The following is a 17,212-nucleotide window of genomic DNA, read 5'->3' as shown; positions in this document are numbered from 1 at the left end:
GGGAATAATGTATGGTTAAATGAATAACCATGAAAAATGAGTTTGTATAAGATAAGTTGTTGTAAAACAATGTCTTATGAAAAGTATGTTATTTGTATAAAATGTTATATGACATAAATTGAAATGATTCAAATAACGCAACGATATGTAATACCATACAAACACTTATATATAGGAAGTACTAGCGGCGTATCCACCATGCTTGTATCATATTACACACGCCTCGATACTTAAGTCACTTACGCAAACCAAACCACCAATATAGAATGTTCATGTTTAAACCAATAGTCCAATGTTATTGTATAACTCAAGTTAAATGTAAACCATGTAATGTATAAACAAAAGTTATGTATGGTAAGTAAAATGAGATTTCTTAAATCACAAGTAAGAATGTACAAAACAAAGTGTTTGAATAAATCAAATGTTATGCTTTGTATGATAATGTAAGGTTAAACGAATAACCTTATAGTAGCATATTAAAAGTATACTTTGGATTTGTAAATAACATATTAAAAATATGTTTTGGTTTGTTGATAAAATATATATGTTGGTTCTGTACAATACCACACATGAGAGTATATCAAACTATACTTTTTGGGAGTATATCAAAATATACTTTAAAGGAGTGATTTATGAATTCATTCAGACCTAGTGCATCAAACTACACCTTTGAGACTATAAGGATACCACAAAGGAAATCCCTATTTGGATGGAGAAACAAATTGGTTTCAGACATTCCATGACAACAGGAATGCGGTGTCTAGTCCTATAGCGCTATATCATACTACCAATCGGTCTGGTGAACAAAAATAAGTACTATTCCAACAATTAATTTCATAATCTTTGAAAAATCAGTGTTTAAACCATAGATAGTCATTTAGTTTGTCAAAAGATAAGTACTAACATGTATAATCAATTATACTTTGAAATCATGAAAATAACAGATAGGTACACATGCTTCACCCCAAAACAGTTAAAAACAGTAAAAGAGGGGTCTATGTACTCACCTGAGATTGCTTAGAAGTCCTTGTGTAATAATCACACAATGCTAGAGATCACGGAATATCAAACGGAACCTAGCAGGTAGCTATATTAATATACCAGACCTAAATCGTAGGATCGGATAGTATGTGGGTTCGTGAACCAAACGAGTACGGAGACTCGTGTAATGTGGTTTAACAAAGCCTACATACTAAAATGAAACTTAACCTAAGTGCTTACGACCCATTACGACCCGTTTAGGTAGCTTATGCTACCTTAACGCGTCATTCGCGTAGAACGCGTTTGGAACGCCTAACATCGTGACCATAAGGTATAACCTCAGAAGGTTACAGCTATGGTCACATATTGTGTTTGGTCGGATCCTAATGATCGACCAAATGGGTCGGGTTCGAAAGTGTAAGCGATTGTTTAGATCGCTTACCTTACGACCCTATATAAGCACTAAACTGAAAGTGACGAGCTAAGCATGTTAGAACATGCTTAACTAAGTTTAGAAAACAGGTTTTGGTATCAAAACAAACGGTTTTGATACCCACGAGTAGTTTGGTTACAAAATACGCAAGAATGCGCATTCTGGCCGAAACTACGACTCGTCACTGAGCCTAGATAACGTGGTAATCAGTAGGTATAGTCACTACGGACTATAACCATCGTGATCACGCTCACGTTATGAAGTTCCAACGAACTTCGTGTTGACCATAGGCTGGTCAATGCAGAAAGTCAAACAAAGCTTGACTTTCGGACTCGAAAAGCGAATAAAAGAACGAAAGAATACTTACGAAGGGTCCCCGAAAGCTAATCTCGGTCCAAGAGCTCAGGTATGAAGCAAAGGCCTCAACTTAGAGCTTTAGATCAGATTTTGTGGGTTTTTAACCAAAGGGGGGGTATTTATAGGAATTGCAAGACCGTTAGGATCGTTTCTTGAATAACGTGCCACGATCTAACCCGTACACTTGTCGAAATGTTGTGGTGGCTTATTTTGCCCCCACCATAGGGTTTTGACACGTGTCGTTGCCCTTTGGGTGATCGAAAGGCCAATGCAAGTGGATCAGAAAACATTGAATCTGGTATGTTTGTCTGATGCGGCCCACGTTAGGAAGCACACAAAACTCAAGCGGGCCGCCTGGCCTTGCCTGATCAGCACAAACTTTCAGAATTTACAGTTTAGGTCCCTGTTGCGTATTTAAGCCATTTCCGACACTTCTAAGGCCCGTAAAGCCAACTTTAAGGCCCTAAAATGATGCCTAAACATTGTGGACATGAAAGATGCTCATATTTGGATGTCAGTTCGTTTGGTCGTACGAACGCGATGTTCGCTTAGTTACGACGGAATGCGCATAAGCGCCGAAAAACGATCCAAATTGCGCGACGAATGGATTTTTCTCATGCCAAACACTAAGGCATAATATTATGATGCTTACATAAATTTTTGGATGTCCGGGTGTACTCAGAACGTAAGTTATGCGCGAAAGTGCAAACTTATGCACTTTTTGACACTTTTAGTCCCTGAATGATCCAAAAGTTTATTTTAGCACACCGAACACCTCAAAGCCTATTTCTAAGCTTTGTAGAGGATATTTAAGGTGTGTTTAACTTATGTTCAGGTTCCGGAATGTTTGTTACAGTTCAAATTGGCATACTTTCGCAGTTTGTCAAGTTTAGTCCCTGTAAGCGAATTAACTTGTTTTTGCTATACCAAAGCCTTCAAGACTTATTTCTAAGTTATGTAAAGGTTATTTAAGGTATGTTAAGCCTATGTCACTATTCCGGAGTGTTCGTTGGATTAAACTGGTTATTTTTACGCATCAGAGCGCGTATAACCCTCCAGAAAGCGATTTAAAGCTTAAAATCGAACAAGAGTTGATATGTGCAAATGATACACATATTTTTAAAAATCCCAAGTATGAAATACAATATTTCATTGGTTTGGCATTTGTTTGATGGTTGAAGTGACACATGTGTCACAAGTTTAATTATGTTATAAACTCTTTATTTCCTGTTTAAAGACAATGTAATACTTTTGTTTGATAAATAAAATGTAACTTTAATTTCCATGGTTTTGAAACAATTAATTCTGTCCCAACACTCCCCGACGTTTCCGCCGCAGTTGCATGTTATACGCGGTCGGGGTGTGACATGGATCTCCATGTGCGCTTCAAATATGGACCATTAAGATTAACATAGGTCACAAACATGATATTTACCTGCATTTTCAGCAAGACATTTAGTGTCTCATGAACTAACAAAGGTGACATGTACTTGAGCGCTGCTCCTAATGCCTGTGCACAAGTTTCACTCACGGGAGCAACAACTTGATCAGACACATAGTCCCCAAAAGACACATAGTCCCCAAAACTGCAAAAAATAGCAATTAAAAATCTTCAATTTTTAAAAAACGTTATTCAAAGTCGAGAATAACTAACAAAAGTTGAGAAGTAATATATCTACCGATCTAGTGAGAGCACACACAAGAATCGAATTCCACAATCCTGAAGAAGTTCTATGTTTTTCACCGAAGAGCTTCTAGCCCTCTTAATCAAATTTCTTAGCACACTATTTTGTGGAAGACCATCGAGTACATCCACCTTCTCCACCAAATTTTTATTATCACAATTATCTGTTGTTTGTGCCACGTCAGCAGTAGCTCCAGTAGGTGGATAGGATACAATGTCCATACATGATTGTGACTCGACTTTAACAGAATTTACAACTACTTCACCATTTGCCTGTCCAGCAGACAGATTGCTATGGGTATCAACAAAAAATTTATTCCTAACAGGGTTGGCATCCGTGCTGGTGGAGGTGGAGACCGGTATATGCATCGGATCAAATGATGCATCTTCAGATTTCTGTCTTTTAAGGTCTGGCTTCGTTTCATCTGTCCCGACTTGCAACACGGATTTGTCAGAGAACGCACTTGGGGTAGATTTGCATATAGGAAAGCGTTTTCTCCACCCATGATGAAAGCAAGAGAAGCGTGCACATTGATCTAGCAATGGCCTTTGAATCACTGGCTTATCCAATGGAAAAAAAATTGTTCTCAGCAATCTGTAGCAATTAAAGCAACATATAAAGTACCACGGTAACAAAAACCTTAAAAACATCAAAAATCAAACGGTAAAACAAAGGGTCGAATAAACCACTACCTTCAAGCCGCGTTCAGGTTGCTCAATATGATCCTCCTGCGACCCGTTACAAAAACCCTAAAAAATGTCAAAAACCAAATGGTTAATCTACATTGCTTGATCAACAAACACTAAAGACACTTGTTTGAAGAAGAAGGTTGTCCTGACTCGTTAAAATTGTTTAATCCTGAAAGAACCAATTAAACATGAAGTTAGTAACATAGTCAATACAAAATTCGTGTTAAGGCATCACACAACTTTAATTTAACAAAGCCACATAAGAAAATCACCTTTTCTTACCGAAACACAACTCCAAATCGGTTCAATATAACTTTTCTGGGCAAAAAGAATCACATAAATCATCAAACTATAGCAGATACAAAACGGTATTGACTCAAATAACACACGAAAAAACTCGTTCTCATCTGAAAACTATGTTCTTCCAATCCAAAAATTTTTACAAAATTTCCAAAACAAACGTTTAACAACTACAAATTACAAGTTAAAACCTATAAATCATGAAACCAAAACAAATTTGCCCTAATTTGTGCATACCTGGTGAGACCTAACGGCGAAGCGAGCAACAGCACCGGTCGCCGGAGTATCAGCGGCGGAAATTTCAAGCAGGTCAACAAATATGGGTGGAAGTGTGTGGATTACTCTAGATGGATCTGGATTTTGTCTCTGAGAAGTATAAATGGTTTTTTGAGAGAAAATGGGTGGCCATATTTGATTCCTGAATTCAAAATTTTAAATTACAGAGAAAAAAGAATATTTAGGGCATGTTTGGGTAAGCTTATTGAAACAACTTATTGACTTATTGGCTTCTTGGAAAAGTCAGGATTTTGTGACTTATTGACTTATTGGCTTTTCCCCCTCACATACATCCTCTTTGCCAAACATCATTTTAGAGCTTATGACTTTTCAAAAAGCCAATAAGTCAATAAGTTGTTTCAAAAAGCTTACCCAAACATGCCCTTAGGGATAGGTTTTTGGAAGCTTTTGGTGTCATGGAGTAAAGGGAATTCAAAACTTGAATTGGCCGCCCAAAATTTTGTTGCTTTATCATATTCAACATTTGTGCTTTAGTTGGTTGTACAATATGCTTTAAAGGCTTGTAAATGGCAAATGACCATTTCTGCCCTTCCTATATGCTTATTAATATAGTATACAGAGTGTATATATATATATATATATATATATATATATATATATATATATATATATATATATAGGAACAGGATCAGGAGAGAACTCCTCAAAGTGTGAGAACGGTGAGAACGATTCTCAGCCACAAGATCTTAGTGGTTTGTGGCTGAGATTGATGCGGTGGCATTTTTGTAAATAATATGGGCCTTGGAACTACCAGGAGGGGTAAAATAGGAAGATCCAAACAAAGGTGCACATACTAATCACATGTCATTTTCCCCCATCATATTTAAACGACAATAACTTTTTTATACGTGATTATTTTTCAAAAAAAAATACACCATAAAACTCAGCGTTTTTTTATTCCAACGAGTATACTATTGATATACTTTAAAAAAAAACTAACTGGGTTTTATGGCGTTTTTCTGAACTGCGTGCTTTATGGCGTTTTAGACTAGATATTTTCATGGCGTTTTTCTGAACTGCGTGCTTTATGGCGTTTTAGACTAGATATTTTCATGGCGTTTTTCTGAACTAGGTGTTTTTATGGCGTTTTAACTAGGTATTTTCATGACGTTTTTCTGAAGTGAGTGTTTTATGGCATTTTCAACTGAGTTTTTTCATGGCGTTTTTCTAAACTGGGTGTCTCATGGCGTTTTTACAGTACAAATTATGATTTTTCTGAGCTCAAAAAATATTAATTTAGGCGGTTAGACACATTTTTTGAGCTATATGGCTCAAAAAAAATATTGCTGTTGTAAATTATAACTCAAAAAATAGCTTTTTTTGTTATGGCGTTTTAACTACTGGAGCCTGCTAAAAAAATTGTTTTTTTTTTTTGAGCTATTGTAAATTATAGCTCAAAAATAGCTTTTTTTGTTATGGCGTTTTAACTATATGGCTCAAAAAAATGGTTTTTTTGAGCTGTTGTAAATTATAGCTCAAAAAAATAGCTTTTTTTATTATGGATTTTAAGTATATGGCTAAAAAAAATGGTTTTTTTGAGCTGTTGTAAATTATAGCTCAAAAAAATAGTTTTTTTTTTTTTTTGTTATGGCATTTTAACCGGGAGCTACATGGCTCAAAAAAAATGGTTTTTTTGAGCTGTTGTAAATTATAGCTCAAAAATATAGTTTTTTTTTATGGTGTTTTAACTATGACTCAAAAAATGGTTTTTTGAGCTGTTGTAAATTAGAGCTCAAAAAAATAGCTTTTTTTGTTATGGCGTTTTAACTGGGAGCTAGGGTGCAAACGAGCCGAGCCCGAGCTCGACCAGGCTCGAGCTCGAGCTCGTTTAATATATGAAAGCTCGAGCTCGAGCTCGGCTCGATTCGAGCTTTATTTATAAAGTTCGAGCTCGGCTCGAAGGTAATTATTCAAGCTCGAGCTCGGCTCGGGCTCGACTCGTTTAGTATTTATTAATTAATTTATATTAACTATAATTATTATTATACATATAATTTAGTTATTTTTTATATTTATATAACTGGTAATTAATGTTAATTTAAATATATGTTTAATATATTAATAAAAAATATATAAACAGAAAGCTCGTTTAGGCTCGCGAGCCGGCTCAAGCTCGATAACCGAAGCTCGGGCTCGGGCTCGTTTACTAAATGAGCTTGTTTTTAGGCTCGGGCTCGAGCTCGAGCTCGTTTAAGCTCGGCTCGTTCGAGCTATTTTTCAAGCCGAGCTCGAGTAGCTCACGAGTAGCTCGGCTCGTTTGCACCCCTACTGGGAGCTATATGGCTAAAAAATGGTTTTTTTGAGTTGTTATAAATTATAGCTCAAAAAAATAGCTTATGGCGTTTTATTTGAACGCCTAGTTCATGTAAGTGGGTTTTTGACAATACTACCCCTTAGTGTAATTTAACATCAATGCCACATGTCATCACCAAAATCGTTCTCACCGTTCTCACACTTTTCACCGTTCTCTCTAAATCCTGACCCTATATATATATATATATGTATATATATATATATATATAGGGTTGGGTTCTTTGCAGGACCCTACTTTTGGTCAGAACTTACAGAACCATTTTAGACCACTAATTATTTATTTGTTTTAAAAATATATAAGTAAATAAAAAGGGTATAATAGTAACATGCAAAATATTTATCTCTCTATATAACTAATTATTTATCTCTCCTCTACTCTGTATATATAAATGCATGTATATAATTAAATTAGTTACATTAATAGGTCAAACTAATAATTAGTCTTTTTAAATCATAAACATCTATTTACGCATATGTAAATCTCGTATTAACTATCCATTTGTCAAACGAATAACGTGTTTACATATATGTAAAACTTCATAATGATCGTCTACATGCAAACTCGATATTGATTTACATGTATGTAATTTTTTTACTAATCATTTATTTGTCAAAGTGATCGTCTTTTATATATGTGTAAATGTTCTACGAATGTGTAGTATATTTATTTACATATATGTAAATTAATTCTTCACATATATGTAAATGTTTGTATATAACATTAACTAGTATTAAACACCCCCGCGTTGCGGCGGGGTGAACACCAATGCCACACTACTACCAGCGACCACTAACACTAAAGTTGCAGCGTGTTAATACGAAGAAAATTAAAGCAAAACGTAAAACATATAAAAAAATAACTAAGTCGATCTAGGACCCCGAACGTTACGATGAACATGTCAAATGGGAAAAAATAGACGGCCTAAAAACGTTTAACCACACACGCACGTTGCACTGTGTTTATGCAACATGTACCACTTATAAATGTGCACACTTGGCAACATTTACAACTTATAAATGCACACTTTTTGCTAAATAATAATATATAATAAATAAATTAATTAGCATAAAAAATCACTAAAGCTACATATATAACTTATAAATGCACAAATATGTTTCAAAATAATAGTATATAAATTACAGAAGTAATTGTATTATAAGTAAAAGTGGTTATGAGTCCTTGTAAAAATCTAAAGCCATAAAAGTAACACAATAAGAACAGAAACATGACTTTCAAATAAGAATAACAACAGTACATTGTTTACTTCCCAAAAAAAAATTAATTAACTTATCACTATTTTAAAATTTCTAGGACTATTTATTTATTTTTTTATTTTTTTTTGAACGGCAAATTTGGATCACTGATGAACCACTGGAGTTTCATCGTGCCATCAGCGGTATCACCCGATCATATCCATCTCCACTAGGCATAATGCCTATACACCAATTCAGGAGGAAACCCAATAAATATGGGAAAACCCCCTTGTGGGAATCGAACTCAGGATCAATTGGTCCCAAAGCCTTATCCCACCCCCAAAATGCCACTAGGCTATAAAGCCATAGGCATTTCTAGGACTATTTGATGGATAACAACGATAAAAGAAAGAAATTGTGTGCAGGGGTTAACTAATGGTTCACACAAAATCTTCAGTATTGAATTTAGTTTTGTAAAATAAATAAATACAAAACCCAGTAAACGAAACTGAAAACGATTAAATAATATCTGATTAAATTAAACTAAACAGTTAAGTAGTTAATTACAAGTAGTACGTAAATAAAAAGGGATTTTTACATATTTCCCCCTCCTAAGCCTCATTATTACGTATTTCCCCAAACCATAAAATCAATTACATATTTCCCCTCCCTAACTCATATATATTACATATTTCTCCTTTTCATTTAAATGACTCTTATTTATGACTATTTTACCCTTAATGACTTATTAAATAAATATTTACATATTTCCCCATCAATATCATCTTCTATATAAAGCACCGGTTGAATTAATGGATTAAAGAAGTTGTCCATTGAAAATAAACGAAGTTATCGATTGAAAATAAAAGAACTTATCATATACAGAATTATACAGAATGATGAAGTAATGGATTAAAGAAGTTATCGATTAAAAACAAAAGAAGTTATCATATACAGAATGATGAATTAATGGATGAATTAATATATTAATGGATTAAAGAAGTTATAATATACACAATGATACTCTTAAAGAAGTTATCGATTAAACATAAAAGAAATAATTCATTATCAATTAAAGTATATCAGCCATCATAGATTATGCAAATATTATAGGGGTTGCCTCTGTGTACAAAAAGTATATGGGCACATCCACATATACAGAATATAAGAAATCGAAATCATCCATTATCTATTAAAAAAAAATAAGAAATCATATACAGAAAGGTGAAACAAGATGAACAAGATCAACTACGTGAACTATTATGCGTGATTATACAGATGAACAAGATTCGAATTCCCGAACTTACCTGGTGAAGAAGATGAACAAGCAACGTCTTCTTCGGTGGGGGAGAAGAAACATCGTTCTTGTTGTGTAGGGTTTCTCTTGATTATACGAATGGGGATATACGCATATAAGTAATTTGAGGGTAATTGGGTAATTTCTCAAAAAAAAGGGGAAATATGTAATTAATTTTAGGGTTTGGGGAAATATGTAATAAGGAGGCTTAGGATGGGGAAATATGTAAAAATCCTATAAAAAATGGAAGAAAAGTTACAAAAATCCACCTCTGGGTGTCGTGGAAGCATTTTGGTGAAAGCATGAAATGTAAATCATTATTCAAACATAAAAATCCCATGTAACAAATTTTGAAGAATGCCAATATGGAAATTGATCGTTTCATCTTCTTCGAAGAGCTCTGTCATTGTTTTGGATTCTTATGGATTATTGAGAAAGAGAGAGATAGTTTGAGAGAAATAATAGGAAAGGAGGTTATGGAAAAATTGATTTTACTTTAATGCCCTTGATTAATAAAATAATGAAAAAATTAGATATAAGAAAATGAGTGGCTGTAAATAGTTTTGTAGGTTCTGTAAAAATTTTGAGTTCTGAAATGATCCTCACCCTATATATATATATATTTATATATATATATATATATATATATATATATATATATATATATATATAGGGTTAGGTTCATGAGTGAACAATATCCTTGTTTGTGAACAGAGTGAACTAATCTCAGTCATCCATTTGTTTTTTTATTAAAATGATAGGATTGTAATTTTACCTTTAATTTTCATTAATTTCTTATTACTTTCCATACCAAATATCAGTTATAAGAAAAGATCAAATCAAAATAAAAAGGTAATCTCGTTCTCTCTCTACACCATCATCCTCATCACCGCCGTCCAGCCTCTGTTTCCCAGCCAAGGATGGTGTGCCGATTACATCTTCAAGTCATCGCCGTCGAGCCCCTGTTTCCCAGCCACCATTATATTGGCGATGAAATCTTCAAAACATATAATCTTGTTCTCTCTTTACACCATCATATTTCACCACCGACGAGCCCCTGTTTCCCAGCCACCATAATTCGGAGATTATATCTTCAAAACATATGAAGGTACGAATTTCAAGTGTATTTTGGTATTTGTAATTGTCTGTTTCATCTGATTGTGTATAGTTCAAGATTTATTCCCTTTGTTGTGCATGTAAAAACTAGGGTTTTAGATGATTGTTCTTATAAATAAATCATTTGTTCAATAAGGTTGATTAAAGCTGTTTGATTTATGGGTTGTGTGGTTGTGTTGTTTCAATTTTGTTCTTTATTTTAGGGTTCATATGATTTAACAAGAATTCCGGATTAAAGATCTTTTTAGGTGCTGGATGTACATTAAATTCGTGGATTTTGTGGTTGATTTGCTCCGATTTTATGAAGGTGATGTGTATATGTTTGGGTTCATCCGATTAATAAAGAATAATTGTTAGTATGTTAGTTGAATTTGTTCTGATTTTGTTAAGGGGATGAGTTTATTTTCGGGTTCATACACATATCTATACTCGGTTTTGTTAGTGTAAGAGCGGTTGTATTTGCTCAGAAAACACTTGTGCATGTTGGTTATTTAGTATCCTTATCTACTTGCAGTACTGATGAACTTTTGAGTTGTTTTAGTTTTACAAGATTTTTTTAGATTTAGTTTTACAAGGGTTTTGAGTTGTTAAGTTAAGGGTTGTGTCAACACTGACCCCATCTTCCCCAACAACAAGCTGACTGGGACGGATGTCGGGTACCCATGTGGACTATGGTTCGACCCGCTCAGGTTGGGAACCGGCTCGCCTTCAAAACTGCAAGAGAAGGTATGACTCTTGAAATACGTAAAACGAAAATGTTTCTCTTTGAGAACTTCTGTTCAAGCAATTTCTTATGTGGCTGATCCTTTCATTTAGGGGAACTAGTAAGAGACTTTCTCGAAAATAATGCGAGTCAATTGACAGTGTATGGGTATGTGTAGCTCATTCAGGATTCAGTATGTTATTATTTGTCTATTAAAAACAGATTATGATGTCTTCTGTTGCTTATTTTGCTTGCAGGAAGGTCTGCAACTTTGTGTCTTTTTCACAATAACCACTTCAATACGATGTTCAAGGTTGGTTCTTGCAATAGAATTTTCAATATCTTACTCTTTTGTATGTTATATCTAAACTCAAATCATACACAGTATAGAGGTGCACTGTACCTTTTCGTTACAGTTCTAGGTTACAAAAATCAACCTGGTGTGGTATGGGAAAACGAACCGGCCAACGGTGTAAAATGAACTGGTCGGCGGTGTAAAATAAACTGGTTTGGTATGGGAAAACTGTTGGAGTCTGTATGCCCAAGACACATATTAGATTGATGTGGCTAGTACGTTATGATCCAAGTCGAGTCATACCCAAATACAAGCTAGACAAACACTTATAATATTTATTTATGATATGATCAAACAAATAAATATTAACATTTACAATATTTAGAAATTGGTTTTCTAAATAATTACACTTGAGAAACCAATAAATTATATGGATAATTTATTTTGAGAGAATATTTTATTTTGTTATTTAATGGGTTAAATGATATTATAAAATTACATAAAGTCTTGCAAACATATGGTGTAATATTTTATAAAACTTATAAAATAAACAAGACTTAAAATTGTTAAAAGAAAATTTATTTAAAAACAAACACCCTCTAAAATCGGCCAACATGTGGTCTTCCCAAGACCAAGAGTGGTCCAATGAGCTTTCATGCATTTGCATGTGTAAGAGACCATTTGATTGGGTGATGTGGGTGGCACTTGATTTGTGTGAAGATATATTACTTATCTTATTTCTTTTCACAAATATACAAGACATAATTTTCAAGTGTGGAAGACTTGAAACTCTCTCAAAAAAATCGGCCAAGATAGTTGGTTGTTCAAAAATTTTTCAAGTTTGATTCTAGTGTTCAAATCCTAGCTACAACCAAGGTGTTTGTTGGAAGCTTGGGGTATACAAGCTTGAGGTCTTCTACTCTTGAAGGCAACCATTCAAGAAGCATCATCTGTTTCATTTCTTATTACTCCAAGTAGGTAGTTTTCTAAACATCCTATGGTTGTGTTTGATAGTATGCATGTTCATATATGGATCCGGGTTTTGGGATTTTGCTTATAAATGAAATTTATATCTTAAAAGTAACATGTTTTAAATATTATTTCCGCTGCGTTTTTATTTCATATGTATGAAATTGCTTTGATAAACATGTTAAAATCCCATCAAAAACTGCTATGGAGATATTAAAGTACTTCAACCTATTATTGCAGCTTGGAGACACAAAAGATAATGCATATTAAGAGACTTTGTTATATCTTTGAGTGATTGGACTACACAAACCCATACTTATTGGTAGTTTTTTATAGCTTACAGCTATTGATACTTTTATTTTTACTTCACTAAATGCAGTATAGAAATGAGGATTTTAGAACTCGTGACACAGAGCCTACAACTCCGCAATCCTGTATAAAGACATGCTCGAGGTCAGTTTAATAAGCAGTGCACAAGTGTACACATATAGTATACATTTGTGTATTTGTAGTCTATACACTGGTGTACACTATGTTGTTATATGGTGTAAATGTACTTAGATTGTACGGTCATTTAATTTTATGGATATTGTGCAGGAAAATGGTATTCAAAATAGAGCATGGCATAGGTCTAATGTACTTCCATATGAAAGCTTTGGTGAAAAGGCGTGTTTGACACGTCTAAGGAAAAAGTATGATGTGAAGTTAGTGTGCTCCTATGCTAACACGCTACGCGATCGCGTAATGGCTGAATTTCTGGTTTTTTTTTATTTGCATTGTAAAGATGTTTGTCTTTTTATTAATTAATTTTGTTGTATTACGATGATCTCGATTATAAGTGAAGTAATAACTGATGTTGGATGGTTTCTATAGATTACTATTTTTTATGTATTGCCAGCATGTTTTTTTATTGGATACACTTATGTATTTCGCATTACACCAGTGTACAAATGCCTACAATACATCTGTGTATACATATTTTACCTGTGTAATGTTCCAGCAAACGCCTATCTATACTCAAATAAAACCATGAATATCTTAAATAAAATACGGACGATAGAAAATAAAAACAACATAATACACACAAACGAAAGGAAGTTTACTTAAAACAAATTGTAAGTTAAAAATGCATACCCAGAAATATAATATGTTTTCTAATCAAAAGACTATGTTGTACATAATCAAAAGTCTAACAACTTCTTAATCTAAAGACCAACAACTTCATAACTAGTGTCATACACCGAATTGGAATAATAAAATTAACATTTGAAATCGTTTTTCGCCTTTTCATATTCATTCGTTTTTGTCAATATTCTTTCATAGTGCTTTGTTTCCCTTTGAGTCACGAGTCACACAATATATTATAGTTAATTTCGCTTTCTTCTTTGGTTTTGTTAGAGGAACCCACTGTACCAAATTTCCTTTGTTAATCCCATCCATCTTTCCATGTGTCGCATGGCAAACACTCCTTAATCAACCCAATTGTTAGTGGTCAACCATTCAATTTCTTTTCGACAACCAAGAACATAGCACTTTCAAACTATTCCAGCTGTTACGCATCGTTACACTCAGTGTTATATAACACATCTATAGCCTACATTAAGTGTACAAGAAACCACCATTATTTTAATGCGTCTTTGAACACACATATTCCTTAGGTCTATTAACCTCTTCAAAATTAAGCACTGAAGCAAAGCAGTTGACAATCGCAGCTCCCATCCACACACTAGGTGGAAAATCTTTCATTTGAATGCACATTAGACCTATTCCATACTCTATTTAGGAACACCATTTTCCTGCAAATTATCCGTAAAGTTAAATGACCGAACAGTCTACATATCATTGTTGTGTATTGCAGCAGCCACACCGATTAACAACATCATATACACCAGTGTGCATACTGCATATACACAAATGTACACTATATATGTACACTTGTGAACTTCTTCCTGAAGATACTTACAACTGTACGCTACAAAAAAAACAGAGTAAAATCACCATATCTTACAAAACCATTACAAAAACAGAGTAAAATCAATATACACAAATGTACACTAAATATGTACACTTGTGCACTTCTTCCTAAATACACTACAAAAAAACAGAGTAAAATCACCCTATCCTACAAAACCATTACAAAAATAGAGTAAAATCAATATACACAAATGTACACTACATATGTACACCTGTGCACTTCTTCCTGAAGAAACTTACAACTGTACACTACAAAAAAAAATGAGTAAAGTCACCATATTCTACAAACTATTACAAAAACATAGTCAGATCAATGTACACATGTCGGGATGATGATAATGAAAAAAAAAACCAGAGTAAAATCACCCTATCCTATAAAAAAAGTATTGCTATACTCGGAATAAAGGATGCTCAAAACCCACAATCGCATCACAATTATATGATTTAAACAACTATTACAACTTTAAAAGAAACTTTAAACACATGGTGAACGAAACCCTAGCTTCCGATTACATATAATTAAACGAAATAGAAATTATACATAATCCGAAACGAAGGTACACAATTAAGAATTGTACCCTTTGAACGGAATCTAGTAAATGAAATCGCCCCCATGGATTACTATGTGCACCGATTATTGCAGCAATCATTCGCCAGTGGGTTTCTAATTGAGAGAAACTCCGAATTCGTATTTTTATTAAGGAGATTGATATAATTTGCTAAAACAAGGAAATGTGCGATGATTAGGGAAGGGGTCAATGTTGGTTTTGAAAGATATTTACGAAAATACCCTTGTCAGAATTGTTTATTACTGAAATATTGCTTAATAATTACAAAATTGTCATTACCCTTAGATCTCATCATCAACTAGATTAAGGGTCAAGATCTGTTCATTTTGTTCACAAATGAACCATTGTTCACTCTAGAACCCTACCCTATATATATATATATATATATATATATATATATATATATATATATATATATATATATATATATATATATATATATATATATATATATATATATATATATATATATATATATAGGTAGAGGATCCTGTACATTAATCCAGAAGTGTGAGAAGTGTATTATAACACTATATATAACACCATATAAACACCGTAAAACAATATGTAACACCATATAACACTATGTAACACTATATAACAAATATAACACTCTAGTTTGTCTGATAGCATGTCTACGATAGATGTATAGTGTTATATATTGTTATATAGTGTCAGATAGTGTTACATAGTGTTATATGGTGTTACATAGTATTATACAGTGTTTATATGGTGTTATATAGTGTTATATATAGTGTTATAATACACTTCTCACACTTCTGAATTAATGTACACTATCCATACCCTATATATATATATATATAGGACAAAGATCCGTTAGGAACCACCTTTTATTGCGAGAACCGCGAGAACCAATGTGAACACAACCAAAAATGCTTAAAAATAGCTAAAAAACACACAAATTTTTTTTAATATTTTTTATAAAAAATCGCTACTTTTAGTAGAAAAAAAAACACACAAAAAATTTTTTTTTTTAATTTTTAATTTTTTTTTTTTTTGGCTACTAAAAGTAGAGATTTTAACATAAAAAAATTAAAAAAATTTTTAGATTTTTTAAGATTTTTTTTAGGTTTTTGGAGGTTTAGTTTTTAGCATTTTAGCTTGGGGTGGGAGGGGGGGGGGGTTCAGGTTTTTGGGGGGTGGGGGGTGGGGTAGGGGGGTTAGGTTTTTTTTAGGTTTTTTGGAGGTTTTAGTTTTTAGCATTTACTTTGGGGGGGTTAGGTTTTTTTTTTTTTTTTGGCCGGGGGGGGGGGTAGGTTTTTTTAGCTATTTTAGGTTGTGTTCACATTGGTTCTCGCAATAAAGGTGGTTCTCACATGAACTCTACCCTATATATATATATATATATATATATATATATATATAGGGGATGGATAATGAGAAAACTAGTTTAAATAAGAAAACCAAAAAACTAACTAAAAAGCCAAAAAAACATGCCAAAAAAAATTTTGTTTTTCTTTTAATTTTTATAAAAAAATCGCAGCTTTTTATGCATGGAAAAAGATTTTCAAAAAAAAATTTTTTTTTAAAAATTTTTTGGTTGTATTGCACATGTGCACTATTACGGATATAGTGCACATGTGTAGTACACATATAATCACATATATTGCACATGTGCAGTACAACAAAAAAAAAATTTTTTGAATATTTTTTTCTAGGCATAAAAACTAGCGATTTTTTTATTAAAAATTGTAAAAAAAAAAATTTGGTATGTTTTTTTAGCTTTTTTTTTTTGGCTTTTTTAGTTAGTTTTCTAGTTTTCTCATTTATATGTAGTTTTCTCATGATCCTCTCCCTATATATATATATATATATATATATATATATATAGGGTAGGGTTCATGCGAGAACCACCCTTATTGCGAGAACCGCGAGAACCAATGTGAACATGGGGCAATTTTGTAAATACCAAACAACTTTATAAAACCCGCTTACCTGCTTCCATTTATTATCGAACTTCAAACAAAACTTAAATTACATTTAATACAATCTTCACGTCCACTATCATCACTATCATCT

The 17,212-nt window shown here is 33.1% G+C and overlaps 1 protein-coding gene across 1 annotated transcript; it reads right to left on the bottom strand.

The window, feature by feature from the left end:
- Positions 1 to 3,116: 3,116 nt before the first annotated feature.
- Positions 3,117 to 4,917, bottom strand: LOC110916773 (TATA-binding protein-associated factor BTAF1). The gene is made up of 3 exons (XM_022161442.2): positions 4,149 to 4,917; positions 3,451 to 4,050; positions 3,117 to 3,357 (listed from the first exon to the last, which is right to left on the bottom strand). Exons 2-3 carry the CDS (start codon positions 3,822 to 3,824, stop codon positions 3,117 to 3,119), a joined length of 615 nt encoding a protein of 204 aa, XP_022017134.1. The 5' UTR covers positions 3,825 to 4,050; positions 4,149 to 4,917.
- Positions 4,918 to 17,212: the final 12,295 nt, after the last annotated feature.

This window comes from Helianthus annuus, chromosome 16 (assembly GCF_002127325.2).
Source record: "Helianthus annuus cultivar XRQ/B chromosome 16, HanXRQr2.0-SUNRISE, whole genome shotgun sequence".
Taxonomy (NCBI): Eukaryota; Viridiplantae; Streptophyta; class Magnoliopsida; order Asterales; family Asteraceae; genus Helianthus; species Helianthus annuus.
Note: the sequence above shows the minus strand (reverse complement) of the source record. Positions and strands in the feature narration are given on the sequence as shown.

Bases quoted from the DNA above. Each gene is read 5' to 3' on its own strand.
- LOC110916773 (XM_022161442.2), bottom strand. From the start codon at position 3,824: ATGCATATACCGGTCTCCACCTCCACCAGCACGGATGCCAACCCTGTT. The intron at 3,358-3,450 runs GTAGATATATTA...TATTTTTTGCAG, and splicing joins TGTGTGCTCTCACTAGATCG to TTTTGGGGACTATGTGTCTT.